Below are 19,161 nucleotides of genomic sequence, written 5' to 3' on the forward strand. Positions count from 1 at the left end.
ATAATAAAACTACAGCCTGTGGGTGTGATGGGCTTTGGGCCAGCATCTCTGAACAGACCAATGTTTTTTGTCATTTTAAGGAGTTAGAAAATCAGACAGATTGCACAGAGATGAGAAATAGTAAATGTGTTTCATTAAAAAATATTTTCTCAAGATGGTTTCAACAAAAATATTGAATATTGGAAACGTCATTACACCTTTTTCAGCATTGCAAATTTAGGCCAGGAGGCCTGTTTTAAAGGACTAAGGAGGAGGAATAGTAACAAAATTGGATAAAAAACTCCCCCAAAATCCCAAATGCATACTTATTTATTAGAAAAACAATCCATTTAACACACAAGTTGACAGAGAGAATGATTTCCGTTCAGAAGGACTTTGCACACACAGTTTTGAATGGCCGCATGAGGGACATACGGATAGTGTCATTTTGGTGTCTTGTGTTGGAGCAGCTTAGTGGGGAGTGGTGAAAACCACCCGTGAGTGTGAGCTGCCCTCTCTGATTCTTCCCAGAAATGCTCATTGGGCCGACTGAGAAGGTTAATAAAAGTAGGGTAGTGTCCTCTTTCTGTAGATCTGGGCAGCATCTGCAGAGTCTGAACGGGAGCAGCTCCTCACCAACCCCTTGCAGGATGTTTTCTTCTAGTACCCCTGTTTTGTCCATTTTCTTTTACCTTGGGCACGAAGGATGAAATTAGTGCAAACCAGACAATCCCACTTGCTCTTGCCAGCCCTGCAACTAGAAAAGTCAAATCTTTGGCTCAGGGTGGAGGGGCTTTCATGTCCTCTATGTCTTCAAGACCAAACATCCCACTCAGCTGGGATGGGGTATGACTAGGGCTGATGGAGCACTTGGCAGATGGAGCCAGCATCGCCTCCCAGAAACAGCCAAGCCAAAGGGGCACATGAGCAGATTTTGAGTGGTGTGAAGCAGGGCTGACACCGCCTTTCAAAGAGGAGCGAGGTGATTAATTAGCTGCCCAGGCAGTGTTGTTTTCCTCTGCAAAGTAATCTCTCCTTTGGGGCTGGGAGACAAACTGCTGACAGTGCTTAATCACTCATTCAGGACACCAAGGTACAGGCTCACCACAGCCCAGGGCAGGCAATGGGGGCTTGGGAGGGTAATGCCAGATTCTTGCCCTGTTGTCCCGGCTCTGGCAGATTTGCTGTGGGCCCACAAGCTGGTCATTTCTGTCCTTCTGCCTTCACCTGCCCACCTGAAGGAGTTAAAAGACGGGCTTTGTGCATCATTATTTAATAAATTCTATTGTGCTTTGCATATGCAGCACGTGATTTAAGCATCCCTGTGGCTGTGCATGTTCATTAAAAGCCCAGGAGTGGTTGTATTACAACAGGTGAGCACATTTTGGCAGCCCCAGTTTCACAGATGCATCAGGTTGCAAAGAGAATTTAATGTGATTTCAAATAAACCATCTGAAAATGTTACGAGCTCTCCCATTTGTTCGGATTAGCATAAGCTCTTCCTCCCCTCATCTCATTTCCCGCATGTTTAAACTACAAGTACAGCTGAATTTAAATGTAATCCTCATGTCTTTACCAACTCATCTTCACTGACAAAAGCACATCATTAAGAAATGGTAGTGCAAGGGGGGACTAGCCCCCTGTTTCCAAATGCGATAAAAGCAAACCCATCCAGAACTGTTCTAGTGATTTAAATTTATCCCCTAAGCACAATAAAATTGGTATCACAGAGCTTGCAGATACAAAAAAATCTAGGTTCAGGTTTACCAAAGCATTTCAGTAATTTTGGGATGCCTTCCTCAGTTCATAAACACTCATTACGTGTAGAGCAGACCTGGTGCCTGAAGAAAATGTGTAGTTTAATCTATTATTGATTATTTTTACAATCTTCAAAAGCAGCCGGAGTGTATCTCAGGGCAGAACTGGAGAAACTGAACGTGCATCACATACTCTGGGGAGCAGCCAATGCCAGTTCCACCTGCGAAATGACAAGGGGTTGATCCAAGCCCAGTGCACCTGGGAGAGGAGAGCAGTCATAACCCGATACCCCGATTCAGCAGCAGTATGTAGTCAAACAGCATATGTTTGTTTTGGGGCTGGGGTTTTTTATTGGGTTGGGTTTTTTTGATCGGCTTCTGTGAGAGCCATTGCTTTTAGTGGGAGGAGCCTCTAGCACCTGAAGCAACTCGCCACCAAGAAGCTGTAGAGAGAGCCCTGAAAAATGGTTCATCTGTGGCTTGCTTTGCCCTGGCCAAGGCTGGGGCTGTGGGAACTACAGCCAAAGGTACCACCAAAGTAGTTTTCAGAGTGAGTGACTGCAGCAGAGGAAACTAAAAGTTACTTTTCAGGAAGACTTCTTATCAGAAGAAAGAGGTTAAGTGCGAATATCTTTAGAAAAACTCTCTCTTTTTTTCTACAATTTAGATACTCACATTCCCCTCTGTTATTGCCTGCCCCGCCTTGGAGAAGATAGTGACCACTGGAGGAGGCAGTCACTGGAGGCACAGAGACATGTAGCATGATCATGACCAGCTGTCTCAAGAAAAGCAGAGAGAAGCGAGGCCCCAGCAGTGGCCTGGTGTAGCTCTTGTGCTGTGGCAAGAGGAAAGCTAAAGGGAAACCTGTGGCGCATATACACCCTCAGACTTGTCAGAGCGGCCATACTGAGTCAGACTATTTGTCCATTTAGCCCAGTATCGAGCCTCTGGCCACAGTCATAGTGGACACTTAAGCAAGAGTACAAGAGCAGGTTAGGCGCATTTTCCTAGAGTATTCTTCCAGCTTTTTTCCACCTTCCTGATCCAGAAGGGTTTTTCTGGTATTTAAAAGCCTGCAGTGGATGTTTGTGAATTCACCCAGTTGTTTTTGATCCAGTGTGAATGTTTTACGCCATCTCTGCAAAGAGCCATTTACTTTTGCCAGTTCTGCCCTGGCCACCCTCTGGTGTCACCAGGTGCCAGTGGGACACCAAGCTCATGTGGGACAACAAATAGTCATAAAGGACTGACCACTTGGTGGACCTCTGGCACATCCATCCTTGGACGTGTCTTTTCTTGGGCTGGAGAGTCCTGGTCTCTGTGGCTGCTCCTGGTGTAAAAGCCATTCCACACTTTTGAAGATCCTGGTTACCCATCTCTCAATCTTCTCCCATCCTCTCATGTTTGTGATAAGGACAGATGTGCCCTCTGCCAAGTGATACTGCAGTTATGAGGTGCCAGCACTATCTCTGTAGCTTGTACCAAGCTGATATCAGCCTTGTATCCAGCACTAGTCAGTGCAGGCCTGGCCTTCTTCCTCTACTTCGCTCCTGCTCCTCTCCCTCAGCTGCTCTTCTTTACCTGGGGCTGGGCAGGGGATGCTGCACGTGTATCGCCCTTCCTTCCTGTCACCTCTTGTGATGATGCCCATCATTTCTGCAGCTGAAGGCCAGAGAACAGCTGGGTTGCAGGGCACTCACCAGCCCCTCAGCAGGAGCAGATGCCGTGGGGAACCCCATCTGGGGTGGAAGGTTGTGCCGCCACAGCTCCTCCTGGGAGGGATTTCCCCCGTGAGCAGGTCTCTTCACTGCAGAATTGGGTAAACTGGGGAGGGGGAGAACTCAGAAAGGGAGGTGTGTGAGACAGAAAACCTTCACCCTGCCATCACTGGCCCCTTTGTTCACAAGTTTAGTACTTGATGGCATAGCAGGGGTCTTTTTCCCCCAGCGTGTCAGTCCTGTGAGATGAACATCACCCTTCTCACGTTGCCCAGACTCGACAGTAATCCGTGCTCTTGCAAACTGCCCAACCTTATTGCTGTGCCACACTGCCAGCTTACAGCTGGTTTTCTGGCTCTGAACCACATCATTCCCTCCAGTACTTTTCCAACATTTCCAAACACCTTCAACCTCATCAAACAGCTACACGTTTCTTCGTTTTTTCTGTGTGTATTAGCTTGTGTTGTCCAGGTTGCATTTTATTACTATATCCTCCAGATAAGGCTACTGCCTGCATGATAGAGTCTTTGCCTCCTACTATGAGATTAGCTTCAAATTTAATTTGGGAGCTATTCATCCCCTCTTGATACCTACCATTAACAACAATAAAAGTAGAATTCAACATCTGAGATTCCCAGCACCCTTCGGGTACCTGTTCTTATTTTGGTATATGGTTGTTGATCGTTTGGTTTTATCTATTTACAGTCCTTCAAGTAGTGTTCGGTATATGGAGCAGCTCTCTGACATGCTATTAATCACCTTCTTTGAAACAACTGTAGAAAAGATATTGGGCTGTGAGCCAGTACTTTTGGGATCATGTTAACGGTTTGCTGTCGTATTTCAATCACTTGCGCTGTGCAAAATAACCCAAGATGTCCCTCCCTCAGGGTATTAAGTAAAGATTGCAGCCCATGAGATAAGGGAAGATTCTGACAAACATTAATCTGCAGGGAGCAGTTCGGTGGGAAATAAAGGGCAAGAGCATCGCCAAATGGCCTTTTCTGGTGCAGGGAGTGCTTTCCATAGGTGCACGCAGATTTTGGGAGGAACCCTGTTTCCCCAGCATTCCCTCATTGCTACAATTATCGGGGCGCATTCGGGTGGTTTTCAGCATCCAGAGCTTTCAGTTTATACAGATTTAGAAAATCCTTAATTAAACAACAGAAGGCATATTATCCTGTCTCCTTTCATCAGCTTGGTATCCATCAACTACAGCTGGCACAAACCAATTATCCCTGTGGCAACCACAGCTTTTGACAGCTCTTGACACGGACCGCTTTCAACTTGTAGGTACCCCATGCTATTTTTGTGCTTTTGCAGATGATGGAAGGCTGCGCCGTGCACCTCCTTTTCTTGGGGAAAGAGCTGCTGGACTCGTGCAGCGATGGCAGTCGGGGCGGGCCGTCGAGACTGCTCTTCCACAGAGGCAGCAGCAGCTGGTGGCAGCAGCCCATGGTACAGCGTAGGAGAAGTTGGCCATCCTCATGCTCAGGAAGGAGGATGTTTCCATCAGGTTGAAGCTGATGCTCCAAGTTTCTTACAGTGAATGTCATTCCCTGCAGCCCAGTGCCGCCGGGGTGATGGGTACCCTGAGATAAGCCCATGCGATGGGGCAGCCCTTCTGTTGTACGGTAGGAGTATGAAGCACATCCCACCGGGCAGGCTCTGGGAGATGGGATATTGCCTCAGGCTGCCTACGAAGTGCTGTGATCACCTGTAGGCTGTGGAGCTGTACTCAAGTCAACAGGAACCTGTCGCAATGTTTGAGAGGAGGGGAAAAAAAAAATACCGGGTGATCTTTCAAGGCACCAACGTCAGTTCACGGCTAATTAGAGGGCAGGAGGCTCTTCCTGGGCTAGTGACCAGACTGGCTCTGCTTCATGGCTGCTCTGCAGCTGACACAAGCTGTAGGTGACTGGGAGCTCAGGCACTGGGCTGGCCATCTCCACCCCAGTTGACAGCAAAGCCAGCCAGCAGCTCAGCAGTCGCTTCCTACACAAAGGCGGTCTCCTGGCTCAAAGGGAGATTTAGCCTTTTTCTTAGTTTGATCCACTTATCCTTCTCCAAGAGCCCGAGCCAAAAGCTATCGACTTAAAGAGGCTTTGCATCAGGTTCCTAGTTTGTTGGAACGAGGCACAGATGAAATGGTCCCAAATGCCCTCATTTATAAAAATATTACGTATTTTGCCTCTGGGCTTAATTTGATGGCCAATCTAACAAAAATGTGAAGCATCTACTAGGATGTAGTCACTATCTTAAGGATTGTATTTTTCTTTGCAACAACTCCCCACAGATTTTTAGTCCAAATCTCCTCTCATGGAAATCAATGAGTATTTTAGAAGTGAGATCAAGGAGGATCCAGAGCAGAGTCCCTCAATGCTTTTTTCTTTACCTCAATAAACTACAGGTCTGGGCTGCAAACCTGAGTTTTGGTTTGCATACTTTTCTCCGTTCTTTTAACAGAAAGCTTTGTTGTCATCATTTCTGGGTAAATCTGCAATATACAAGCTTTTAAAGAATCAATATAGAGATTGTCAAAGAGTCAAGAGTCTGATTTCCCCCACACACAGAGGTTGGTTTTTCTGGCGAATGAGAAGGAGAATACCAACTGCCAGACTGAGGAGTAGGAGAATAATTTTATTACCAAACACAGAACATTCTCAAATTCCTGGCATTTACATTTTAAAGGAGATGTCTAAGAACTTGAGGTTGTTATTTTATATGTTGCATTTGGGGGTGTTTTCTAAAAAGAACTTCTAGGGAAATTTTTCCCCAAGTACCTCCAGGTGTTCTAAACTGGATTGACCTTTTAAAAAATGTCTCTTCACTAAAAAGGTAACATCTTGCAAAATTCCATAGTAAAATTGTGTGGTTTTTTGCAAAGCCTGAGGACACCATCAGACTTTTGGATACCTCTTTAACACACTGGTAATATAGGCTCTATAATTTTAGCCACTGGAGGGCTCCCAAATTTTTTAATTAATTTATTAGGACATACAGTATGAAAAAATGGAGGAAGGAACTAAAGCAGGGTGGTCCTTGTCACTACCACCATCTCTACAAATACTAAATTTCATGCAAATTCCAGTTATTCTTCTGTGTATTCCTCAACCAAAATAATGTAAGGAAATAGTTTTAGTATCTCTGGTAGAACAAATATTCCTCTATGCCAGCCAGCAAGACTGGGTGTAACTGACCATCTAGATATGCATAAAAATACAAGAAAATTAAAGTTTCAGGACTTGGTAGCATCACACAATCAGGCAAATTCCCCACAAGTTTTACTTTAATATATCAGCCATTTACTTTAATGTATAATTTTTTCACGTGGATGGTTTACATTAAATTATCATTGCAGCCCCATGCCCCCAGCCTGACAACTCACCCCCCTATGCTCCTGTTTGACTGATATGCTCCTCACGGGAAGCTGGCCAGAGAAACTGTCTTGGTTTGGTTTGGTTTTTTTTTTGGGTTTTTTTAACTATCTACATTTTCTATACTGACGATGGTTGCTCATGGCCAGATCAGGTTGCTGCAGAGTTTAATCCTGCATCCTGCTCTGGCCGTTGCACTCTGAGCACTGAGTGAACCATCTTCCAAGATCCTATTCTTCGCTCAAGGAATTGCTTTCCCTTAAATGGAAGAAATAAAGGAGAGCAAAGGGAGGAGAGGAGACATCCCAAGATTAAGAGTGCCTGGCAAACCAAAAACATCCTGCTTTTCCAAAAGTGGAGGTGTCCCAGACTGTACGGGGCAGAGACTCCTGCAGTCACCTATACAACACCTGCTTTGTTGATACATAGGTGACTATAGGGGAAGCACCCCCCCACCCTGTTTCACCTCTATGGATGCATAGTCCATCCAAGAAACTAACTGAAAGTTTGGCTCCAGCTTCACAGCCTTAAGCCACAGAAAAAAAGCAGAATCTTCTCAAATAATGGTGCTTACCCATACCTGCTGTGGTCAAGGGACTTGATGGCTGCCCTACAGTATCCATGCCCGAACCTGTCAGAGACCTGGTGGTGTGCCTCTTGCCAGAGCTCACTGTGCTTGTCTTCCCTACAGAGGGAGAGCTCGTTAACCCTTTGCAATGAAACATGTGCTGGTGAATATAGGAGAACAAATCACGGGCATGCCTGTCCCACTGGCGACCACTTTGTCAAGAGCTGGGCTTGAACTACTTTTATACGTAGTGTTGCGAACCTCTCTGTCCTACTGACCTGCCAGCTGCCTCACCAGCACCATCCCGATCAGGCACAGACCCAGCAGTCTGTACAGTTAGGATGAAGCAGCTACGCAGAGGTTGGTAGGAAGCAGAAAGCAATGTGAATGCGGAAAAAGCTGAATTGTGTGGCTCAGACTCGGAAATCAAGGCACAGAGCATGCAAACACCCATCAATGTGGATGTGTTCAGTGCATCCTCAGGAAAGAAGAATGGCATCAGTGTTTCTCTCAACTCTTGTCTTTCATACCACCATTGTGCAAGGCCCCCCGTATCTCACCACGGTGAGCAGTAGTTGTAGACTCCTTAGCAAAGAGGCATATTTGCTGCTAATAAAATATTAACCCAGATGAGGGGCTGGTAAAATATTTAAATATCAGACATTCCTCTACTCTTCAGCTTCCCACTTGGCACAAATCACTGCCATGATTTGGAGTCTGATCAAACATGTTTCATAGGTACAAAGAGGCTAATTTATAAAGAAGGATTAATCCCCTCTACAAGACCGGGCTGGTTGGAAATTCTCTTTCCCCTTTTCATGCTGCAAGGCGCTCAAACTTTTTTCCACACAACGCTTTTGTGGAGAATTTTTTCACCAACATGACTTACAGCCTTTTGAGGCCACGTGTTTTAATTGAGAGACCTGGCGGCTGAAAATTCCTATTTATCCACAAGGCAAGTATTATTTTGCCCTTGGCACTATGTACATCTTTAAAGTAATCCTTCAGCGTACTTCGAGCTTGACCCATAGAAGGGCAGGCAAAGTTACAGCGAGCCCTGGGACCAGAAGAGGTGATGAGCAAAGGTGGCAAGTCATGCCAAATGTAGTGCGGATACCTAGAGGTGGTGCAAATGAAGTTCCCTTAGGGCATGGGAAGTGAGCAGAAACAAGGGGAACACATGGCGACCTTCACCTCATGTAATGGAGGTACACATACCACGGCGATGCAGGTCACATTTCAATTACAGGTGGTGCGGAACAGTGTTGCATTTTGTTTTAAATGGGCTGTCCTGTCATTTCAATGGGTGCCCCTTAGCACCCTGAGAAACTGTGAATTATCGTTTCCTAGGCATCTTTCTTCCACCTTTTCTAAGCGTGAAGGCTTCTGTTACATTTCCCTCACTCCTCTGTCAAGAATCCTCATCAATTTTGTATGTCCTCACCGATGGCATCCGTACAGTGAGAAAACACAACTGCGGTTTTAATGGGGGTTTTCTGCACAGTGGGACTAGAGTTTGGGATTGATTGCTTTCTCTTACCCAGCTTACCTCCTTCCTCAAATTACTATTTCTCACTTCAAACAGGAGCTAGCTGACTTAAGAGCAAAGCTGTGTTAAGCCCATTGTGTTCACCCTTCTGCTGCAGACTTTTTCATATAAATAACCAGAGACAGGAGGGTGGAGAAAGGGAAGCAATAGTATAACTGCCCTGGGGGGTGCAAGGGGGGGAAATGACCTCAAAACTGTACGAGAGGCAATTTGCTAGAGCAAGCTGTGGAAGTTACTGTGGATTTTCATCTGTTGGATAACCCTGCCCATGCAAGCCCTCACACCCCTTGCCCAAGCGGGGTTCCCTGCTGCGATGTCTCCCCTGGGGACGCCCACCACCACCAGCTCTGCAGGGAGCTCCTTCTGCCCCACACCTTGGCCACAGGGGTGGAAGTTCCTGTACTTGCCCCATCCTGGTATTGCTGGTTGACCTCCCTGTCTTCTCCCCCCAACAACTGGCAGGAGCCAACTTAGCTGGCACTGAAAATCACCCGGCAACGCCTTAAGCAAAAGCTGTTTCGTCTTTGCGGTAGGCAAGTCTTGGTCTTTTGCTGCATGTTGAAAGAAGATGCCCTCCTTGTTCGCTCTGGAAGCAGACCCAGTTGGCACCAAATAAACAATATCAAAGTAACTCTGCGGTCTGAAAAGGGGGACTTTTCACCTCTTCCAGAGCCAACCCGCTACCCAGCTTGCCCTGCTGCCCTGGGACAAGCCCCATGTCCCACCGCATTTCTTGTTTTAATCATCAGTGTAGCAGAGCCACAAACACACACGCACAGAGAAGCACTTTCCAGACACGTGTTGATCATTAGTTAAATAAATTAATTTAAACAACAATTTGGCATTAGAGCTATCATGGAAATTTAAAATCATTAAGTGTTCAATTATTTCCTAGAAAAGCTTTGAAGTGGTGCTTTTAAATTCAGCTCTCCAGCTGCTATCAGTGAGCTGCAGAATGGGGCATTTGCATACTCCTGGCTTGGATGCTGGCAGCCTCCCTGTCTATTATTTTATTGAGTCTAGATGCAGATTGTGGCAGTAATGTAAAGGTTTGTCAAAGTGTTTTTTACTGTTTGGTTTTAAATTTACATTACAAACGCCTCTTAAAAAAGATCCACTTAATCTCAGCTTGGCCTGTTGCCTGGGAAATTTTCTGTGTGGTGTTTAATATTAAGTATAGCTCTTGAAGATTTCTTTATTTGCTGAAGTGTTTATAATTATTTCTGTTTTCATCACAGTTTGAAATGGGTTATTTCATGAGTACACACGTAAGAACGAGGCTCTTCCTATGCTTCATGCAAAAATCACCATCATTTTGTTAATCACTGGAAAGCTATTGCTAATACATCAGCCTGCAGAAGATGAGAAAGGGAGAACTGAAAGGTTTCTGTAAGAATGCCTAAAGAAATGGCAGAAACACGATACAGCTTTCAAACACAGACAAGGCTTCATTCTTTCTCTCTTGTTTGATAAAAAATGAACCACATAGTGAATGCTGTAGCTTCATGTTACTCCTGTCAAATCTTTAGTAAGTGGGTGTCCAGGGAATTAGATCATAAGCGGAGGGAATGTTCCTCTCATTTGAAGGGTTTCTCATTGTGTTTATTAATTTAACCATTGACATTAAGAAGGTAAAATGCGCTGTTTTCAAAGGGATTCGATATAGTGAGGTCTGCCTGACCCCTTTACAGGCTATTCTGAGATACACTTATCCTATGTATCAATGGAAATATCCAGAAAGAATACATGTAAAGTAATTATTCATAAAAGAGAGCTAAATCACTGAGCAGTTACACATCACTTAGGCTGAAAATATCTTCAATTAAGGTAGGAATGAAGTAATATCACATTTTATGCAAGTTCCCATCAATAAGCCTGACACATGCCAGCTCCCATTTAATAACATATTTTACCTCTAATAATTCTCCTTTTTTTTCCTGGTTCAAAAAATGTGGAAGAGGGCTCAACCGTTCACAGAAGTGAAATGTGGTTGCAGGAGGAATTTAAGGTTTCATGTTTCAGGGCACAGAACAACCCCCATCTGAGGGGTCTAAGATGCATTTTCCCATTTGGAAAGGAGCACTGGCATCACTGGCATGCCACATCACTGGACACAGGAGATGGGACAAGAAAACCAACCCGACAAGTACTGTGATTCATGCACCTCCATTTCTGTACCCAAAATGTTTGGGAGGTCCTTTATGCCCGAGCCAGTGCTAACTACCTCCTGTAAGTGAACTGAAATGGGCATGCAGTTCTGGCGCACAAGTACTTTCAAAGCAGTAGGCTTTCTCAAATGAAGAGAATATAATACAAGTTCATCCTGAGTAGCAACTGGGAAGAGAGAGAAGTAAAACTGCAAGGTGCAGGAGATGGGTTTGGACTGGGAGTCATCCTGAGTGGTGGGCCCTGGGCAGCACAGCACCATTTCCAGCCCAGACAACACGCTGCAGCCGGTGAGCTGGAGAGACGAGGCTCTTCACTTTTGTTAAGCATCCTAAATCCTGCTCTGCGGGGATTGCGGGGATGCCCTGCACATAATCCCACCCCCCCAGCACCTGGATCTCAGTGTCTGTAGCATGGAGAGAAACCAGGCTGGGAAAAGAACCAAGAAGACCTAGAGGCTATTCCCATGGGGACCCTCACTAAATCCAACCTCACGCAAGCATGCTCAGTCAGGAAACAGAAGAGCTGCAGCTCCTGACAGGCAGCTCTAACAGCAGTATAATCAAGGGGAAAAAAAATAAAAGCAAAGCCATCCTGCAGCAGCACTGAGGAAGCAACTGCCAGGCTGCAAAAGCATCAACGTGGGCAGCAGCAGCAGCTAGAAACCTGAATTTCCATGTCAGCCTCTCGTGCTCCTCTCCCTCCATTATTTCCCTCAGTGAAGGGGTTCTAAACTGGGATTCAGCTATTGAGGAGTCTAGGGCCATTTCTGGCACCCACAGGTTGCAGAGAGGCCTGGAGAGCACTGGCAGGTCCCTGGGAGCTCTGTGTCCCTGGAGCAGCCGCTGGAAGCCAGGTGGGAGAGCAGAGAACATCTCAGAAGGCATCACACTCCCATGTTAGGCAACAAACTCAAGGTGAGCTCAAAGAAATCCCGGCAGATGCACAAATCTAGAATTAAAGGAATGAAAGGTAAAATCCAACAAATTATTGTCAACAATGTTCTAAATTTAGTTTGTTTAAACACACATACAGATATATTTGCATCTATTTGTATGAAGAAATACTCATAAAAAATAAAATGTATTTTTATAAAGTAGTGTATTTTTACATGTGAGAAATAACACTTTAAATCAATTAAATGTTCAACACAGCAAGTTTTGCAGAGCAAACATCTTTGTTGACATGTTTTCTGATGCACATAACCAGTAACCATAACCTCATTCATCTCACAGGATCAAAGTTCCTTCTTAGTCCCCATGACAGTGCTGTGAAGTTTCTTAGGGTTTTAAGGTACGGGAGGAGTGGGAGTTGAACCTCAGCTTTTCTTGCTGTCTTGCTAAAACCTGTTCATATTGCTATGCTTTCAGATGATATTTCCCATTTGTATCTTGCTAGTATTTTGTAACAAACCAGTTCTCCCAGTGCTTTTTATAGACAAAAAAAGGAAACAAGAGGGACCATGGGAACTGCAAATTAACACTGATGAAAACCTACGAAGACAGAGAGTATTGCAATACGTCTTTCCTAACCCTTGCAGGATGTACCTCAACAGAGAAATAATCTGACCCTCTGAACTGCAATTTAACAAGTGCAGGATTCATTTCTGACTATAAACTACCCAGAAAGCCATAAGTGTAACTCTGTTATACACAGAAAAGATATCCGCCTTTGGGAATGTGATGATTTCTTAAGTAGATGCTGTTTGCAACAGGTCAAAAAGTTTAGGCAGAAGAGATTCCCATTGAATGTTTTAAGGGAATTCAAATTACATTTCGTATGACATATCAGTAAATGAAACTAACCTCAAAGGTAAAGAAAAATAAAGGTCTTTATCTTGTTGAAATGAAATGCTCAGACATGACTCATGTCAGAAAATTATTAAGTACCGAGTCAACTTTTCCCAGAAATTTTAGGTAGTGTAAAATTTGAAATTTTTGTCTCCTGGTTCCAATTTGGAAGGATATTTCCCTTGCCTAAAATGTCAGAACTGACCTTGGAAAAGAGTTTCAGGTTCCCAGCAAGCTCTTGCTATTGTGCTGTTCACCTGTATTGCCAGTCTCCTGAGCTAAACAAATACAATTATCTTTATTGACTCTGCTCTCATTGGCATGAGTTGGTTGACTTCAGCTGCTCAGGAGCCACTTAGAAAGCATAAGTTGTCTCTGAGCAAAGGCAATGGCTTTTGTCTGTCATTCACTATACCACATCTTCATGAAGGGCAGAGGAAGCAATTTCAGTGTTATCCTTCCTGAATAATGTTAGAAAGCTTTATGGTCTGCACACGTACACTAACCTCTCTCTGTGCAGCCTCCGGATACAGCTGTAATGGATATACCTGTATTTATTGACCTGTAAACTGGCTTTAAAACACATAGATAACCCCTCCCAGCTGCCCTCCATCTCTGTTTTCAGTTATATTCACATGGTTTGGAACAAATGGTCCTGATTTCTCTGGAGATATGGGATCTGGTGGATGAAGTGTGAATGGGATTTTGCACCAAATATTTAAGTCTATAAAAGTAGTGACCTAACGCATGGCATTTGTTGATACCTAATATAATATCATAAATCTTTGAAGATAACATGACCAAAGCCCACAAGGACCAAGGCCAATATGTGGCAACAAGCAACTCTAGAGAGCAAGGGCCCAGCAATGAAGTTGCCATAAAACCAGCCGGGAAGTCCTGGAGAGAAGCACGAGGGCAAGTGCGGTGTGTCTCATGAGTTGTGGCCTGAATGCATTTCAAATGCGTTAGCTCAACTGTAGATGCAGGGCACACGCTGTACATCTGATCTGCCCACCAGCATCAGATCTGCTGCGAGCATCCCTGTAAGCTGATCAGCGCAGGCAGAGCGTGTGGACCCAGTGTTCCTGGAGCTCTGCAGGCAGGCCAGAGCCTCTGCTTCCACTCCAATCAGTTTGGCAGGTATCACTGGGCAGTGTGTCGAGATTCTCCAAAAGCTGTGCAGAGTTGGTGACTGGACATGTGTGGGACAGTTCAGGCAGGTGGCAACACTATAGAGTTGCAAACAAACAAAAAGTAAGTTATGACATATGAAATCTCATGCTAGAATCATAGAATGGTTTGGGTTGGAAGGGACCTTAAAGGTCATCTAGTTCCAACCCCCTGTCATGGGCAGGGACACCTCCCGCTAGACCAGGTTTCTCAAAGTCCCATCCAGCCTGGCCTTGAACACTTCCAGGGATGGGGCATCCACAGCTTCCCTGGGCAACCTGTTCCAGTGCCTCATCACCCTCACAGTAAAGAATTTCTTCCTAATATCCAATATAAATCCCCCCTCTTTCAGTTTGAAACTGTTACCCTTGTCCTATCATTAGACTCCCTGATAAAGAGTCCCTCCCCATCCTTCCTGTAGGCCCCCTTTAGGTACTGGAAGGCTGTTATAAGGTCTCCCCGGCACCTTCTCTTCTCCAGGCTGAACAGCCCCAATTCTCTCAGCCTTTCTTCATAGGAGAGGTGATGCCATCATGCTTAACGTGGGGACAGCTATGGCTGCAGTCCTGGCTCCTGGATGGCCATGCTCTGTTCACTGGTGGTGCGGGAGAGCTGTGTGAAAGCAACAGGTTACACTGGGCTTTATATGGGACGGGGAAGCAGCTGCGTGTCAGGAAACGCTGAAGAGGATGAACGTAAACCCACGTTTGTAAGGAGTTGGTGCTGCACTCTGCCACCCTGCACCCAGGAGTTTTTGAGTCACCTGGGCAGAGAGAAACGGTTTCAATCCTATCAGCAGCAGGTAAAATGGGATAGCTGAAATGGCTCCCCCAGAGCTGGCTGCCCCACTCCTCCCGCCATGCCACCCCGGCAGGCACAGGGAATGGCTCCTGAGGAAGCGGCTGAGTGGTCGTGGGTTTCAGCCTGGCCTGATAAAGCGAGGAGATGTGAGGGGTGGCTGGGAGGTCATAACAGCTTCACCTGTAATCTGCTGCTGCTGGGTGAAAATCAGACCCCCAAGAAAAGCTCTCGACTGGAGATTTTGTCGCCGGCCCCTCCTAGTTGCCTAACTGCAGCTGAAAGACCTGATGTTTATTTCTGTGGAAAACGCTGCCGTTCTTGTCGGGAGCTCCCCATGCACAGCGGCTGCCCTGGCTCCAGCCAAAGCCTTTGTAGTTCACTGCCAAGTGAGTCGGCTCTCGGGGATACAGGGTGCTGGTGGTGGCGGCTCTCATCTGAGGCTCAAATGGCCAAAACCTGAAAAAACTGGCAGCATGTGACTCAGAGTTTAAAACTGCTGTGGTTGTGTGGGGTAAACATTATTTTCAATGTAGTGGCTATTTTTTCCTGGGCAGTGCACACGCTGAGAAGTTCCCATATGAGTTCACTTACCACAAATCGTTACTTTAGCTCTGACGCAACTTATTATACAAACACAGCACATACAAAATCTATAGTGAGAGAGGGCAGTCCTGTAACTGGTTTTACGATAAAGGAAAGAATTAATAGGAACACCAAAACAAGTCTTTAAAAATCTCATGAAGCAAAACCAGATTGAAAAGCATTAGTGATAATACCGATGCAATCCCAGTTTAACTCCATCAGAACTGAGAAATTAGCAGTAAATGACAACAAATTGTTTGCTGCACACCAGAAAGTCCAGATAACGTCAGATTTTGTTAGCTTTTCTCACGTTATCTATATAGAATAATGCTCAGCCTCTTAATGGAAGTAAGGTTTGACCCTGAGTTTGCTCTGGTCCAGACAATAATATCTCCCATTTGTGTGGCATGATTGCTAGGTATTTTTGACAGTCAGTTCCTTCTACCTTTACATTTAGAGACTTTATGGATAAAAACCATACAATATAAAACGGTATTGTAGAATCTGTGACTGCATTTGAGTTCACACATCCCCTGGTTAAAAGTGAAATATATTTGTTTGAGGCTTGGTACTAGCTCACTGACATTATTCATTTATTCCCTGTTGGCAGATTTATTTGCACTATATCATAGAGTGTGCAGGTATGCCTGTTTTACGTTTTCTGAGAGGCTGCGTTTTTATTTCAGCACACCTATACACGCTGGCAAGCACCCAAATGCAGCTGGAAATTTCTTTCACATCAGAAGGTTTTTCTTTGTTTCTTTCTTTTATAATAGTTCAGAAAAAAAGCAAGAGCACAACAGTATAAAATAGGCATACATAAGCACACGTATCTTTTCAAGATTAGAAAGCAAGCTCCCGAAAGCATTCAGAAGGAAACAAAGAGACAAGGCTATCCTTGAATCAAATTATGACTCCTTTCAGCAGTGTTCGCAAATACTTTTCTGCACTATGAATATTTTCCCCTTTTCCAGGACCATTTTAAAAATATTTGGTTCTGCTCTGAAAATTACCTGATATTAGGCTTACCTCTAATTTATCCAAATCTAATCTCTCCGCCATGGCTGTCACCTGTTTGCTTCAGGAAAAAAATAAATAAATCCACATTTTGCATAGCAGCCCTCTAATCTGGACTTGGAAAAGTCTGCTCTGTGCGTGCGTGTACGTGTGTGTGCAGACATGCACATGTGCACGTGTGTGGGCAAGGGGACATGGCCAGGAAGGCAACCGGATAATTAAGCAGCTGGGGAAATCGGTCTAACAGCCCTCTGTCAGACCTTAGCTATTTCCCCTTGCCCTCCCCACTGCCACCGGAGCCCCTGGGTACTCATCAGAGCAGTTCCCCCACATTGCTGGGAGCAAAGCCTACCGCAAACTGCCACGAAGACTTGCCTGCAGGCTGGGGGAGTGGCAAGAGCCGTGATGGGAAGCCTGCAGTGAACCTTCTAACTCTGGTCAAGGGATCAGGCCAGGATGAAAACAGAAACGGGGTACAAAACCCAGCTCTGAATGTGGTAGTTAGTGCAAGTGCCATAACCTAATGTCAGTCAGAAATGTGTCGGGTCTCCAGACCTTCCTCCACCTCCAATGCAATGTATAAAAGAATATACTGATGAAAATACCTGCAAAGGCCTGGCTCCAAAGCCACCTCCACCTGTGAAAGACAGTTATATGATGTTTGGTAATCAGTTTCAATGTGATGATCTGATTATTCGACCCTTGGAGAGATGGGGTATTGAACGGTTACATCCTATGCAGTTTGATCACAAGAAGGAATCAAGAAAACTTAATACGTCTATCCTGGTCAACTTTTTGGACCTCTTGGATACCCTCATAAGGAGTCCAGAGAGTATAAAGCCAGAGGAGGAACTGGAGGACTTAAAACTGCTTTTTGTTCACGTCCATCATCTTATAAATGAGTATTGCCCTCACCAGGCTTGGGAGACGCTGAGAGTCACGATGGAGGTGCAGAAATGTCAGCGTTTGGAAACAGCAGAGCGATTTCAGAAGCACTTAGAGCGAGTTGTAGAGATGATTCAGAACTACCAGGCTTCCTTGCCTGATGATCATCTGCCTCATTCAGAGGGAGGGCTGAGAGTGAAAGTGGAGCCAATGGGTCCTGAAAACGTCACCAATTGTATTGGACAGAGCGAAAAGCAGAGAGGGCATTCTGGTGGCACGAGAGATCAGGTTTTAGACAAAGGTGCAGTTAAGTGTAGCATTATTGATGAAATGACATGAATAAAACACTTTTTTTTTGTTAGGTCACCATAGTGAGAAGCAGAGTGGATTCTGAGGGTATATGTTGTGTTTTGTTTTGCTGTTGTACAAGCAGATAAAGCATTTAATGTGCACCTATTGGAGGTTGTGAGTGACTAGGCAGAAGAAAATGTTTAATATTTTGTGAGCCGTGTGTTTGTTGGAAGAAACAAAAAAAAATTAAGTGCCTTGCGGGGACATGTACAGAAACTGACTTTGGCGGGCAGGGATCACCTGTCATCACTCAGGGAGTGCCCTGCTGAAGTGCAGTGTGTGGGCAGAAAGCTGGGTAGGTTTTTGCTCTGAAGGTCCTGTTCATGGGGGCAGATGTGCAGTGACCCTACACCAGCTGCATGCAGCCACCGTCATCCTCATGGGGGCAAGGAGCTGTCTGCCTCCACCAGAGGAGGACCAGGCAGTGAGTCTTCCCTGAGAGGAGATAACCCTCTTTAAGCTTCTGATTTTGGCTCAAAGCTTTCCTAATGGCTTCACCGGCATCACATATTTTTCAGTCTGCTGGCCTAAACTGGGGGGAAAACATAGAATGTCAAAGAGCTGCCTCCCATTGGATCCCATTTCAATGATCCCAGGTCTCAGTGCTGCTGTACTTGTTCCCCAGGTGCTGGGAAAAGGGGGAGCAGAGACTCGTGGCTGGTGGCTTGCTCAGAGATTTCGTGTGACCTGTTCTAACCTCCAGTATAGGTGTCATCCAAAGGTGGGCTGCTGACAGATCATGTGTAGGGTAGGTACTTGGAGCAATCTTCATCTTAAATTAAGTTTTTTTTTTCCCTGTAATTACCAATTACCATAACAAAGAAACTGAAGGGGCTGATCTGATTTGTATTGAGAACAGTTTTGTTTCCACCTCTTTTCTCTTGTCTTGGGAATAAAACATGCAAAGTACCAGGGAAGAAACTTTCTAATAAATTGTTGAATTATAGCTAAGCATTTGAAAGATTACCTATGTATCTATGCATACATATGTGTGTATATATATATGTAGGAAAGCATAGAAAAGCATCAAGTTGATAGATGATATTTATCTTACCTTGTGACAATTCCCCTGGAAAGTGACATGCTGTCTCTTTTTTTCCCTTTCTGTATTTTGCCATCATAATTTCTCTTACCCTCAACCGCCTGCCCCTGCAAGCCAAGCTAATGAGACAAAATCTGGAGTTCCTCAAAGAATCCTAATCATCGTGCCCCACCACTCAGGGCAGACAGCGAAACACTTGCACTCTGTGATGCTCTTCGGGTTTTATCCCAATTATTATGATGTCAGTAATGTCAGAGTCCTACAAATACGGATGAGGTAATACCTGCCCCCTCCTTTTCTTCTGCTTAACTTGTGATCAAAGCAGTCCCAGGTTCCACCTTGACTACTCTTAGGATGTATCTAATAGGGCACATGTGCTGTGGAGCTGCTGCAGGCTGGCACGCTGCCTCCA

At 45.1% G+C, this 19,161-nt stretch overlaps 1 protein-coding gene across 1 annotated transcript; it reads left to right on the top strand.

Moving 5' to 3' along the window:
* The first annotated feature begins 4,181 nt into the window (after window positions 1-4,181).
* On the top strand, window positions 4,182-17,695 carry LOC134510867 (mediator of RNA polymerase II transcription subunit 7-like). Its single transcript, XM_063324082.1, has 3 exons — window positions 4,182-4,248; window positions 4,775-4,909; window positions 17,025-17,695. The coding sequence occupies exons 1-3, from the start codon at window positions 4,182-4,184 to the stop codon at window positions 17,693-17,695; spliced, it is 873 nt and encodes a 290-aa protein (XP_063180152.1).
* The last annotated feature ends 1,466 nt before the right edge of the window (window positions 17,696-19,161 follow it).

Source organism: Chroicocephalus ridibundus, chromosome 2 (genome assembly GCF_963924245.1).
Source record: "Chroicocephalus ridibundus chromosome 2, bChrRid1.1, whole genome shotgun sequence".
Taxonomy (NCBI): Eukaryota; Metazoa; Chordata; class Aves; order Charadriiformes; family Laridae; genus Chroicocephalus; species Chroicocephalus ridibundus.

What these genes read in the sequence shown, in the direction of transcription:
- LOC134510867 (XM_063324082.1), top strand. Translation starts at nt 4,182, where the DNA reads ATGGAGCAGCTCTCTGACATGCTATTAATCACCTTCTTTGAAACAACT. An exon ending in TGTAGAAAAGATATTGGGCT is followed by an intron (nt 4,249 to 4,774) that starts GTGAGCCAGTAC and finishes GTGCTTTTGCAG; the next exon opens with ATGATGGAAGGCTGCGCCGT. An exon ending in GCTGGTGGCAGCAGCCCATG is followed by an intron (nt 4,910 to 17,024) that starts GTACAGCGTAGG and finishes TCGGGTCTCCAG; the next exon opens with ACCTTCCTCCACCTCCAATG.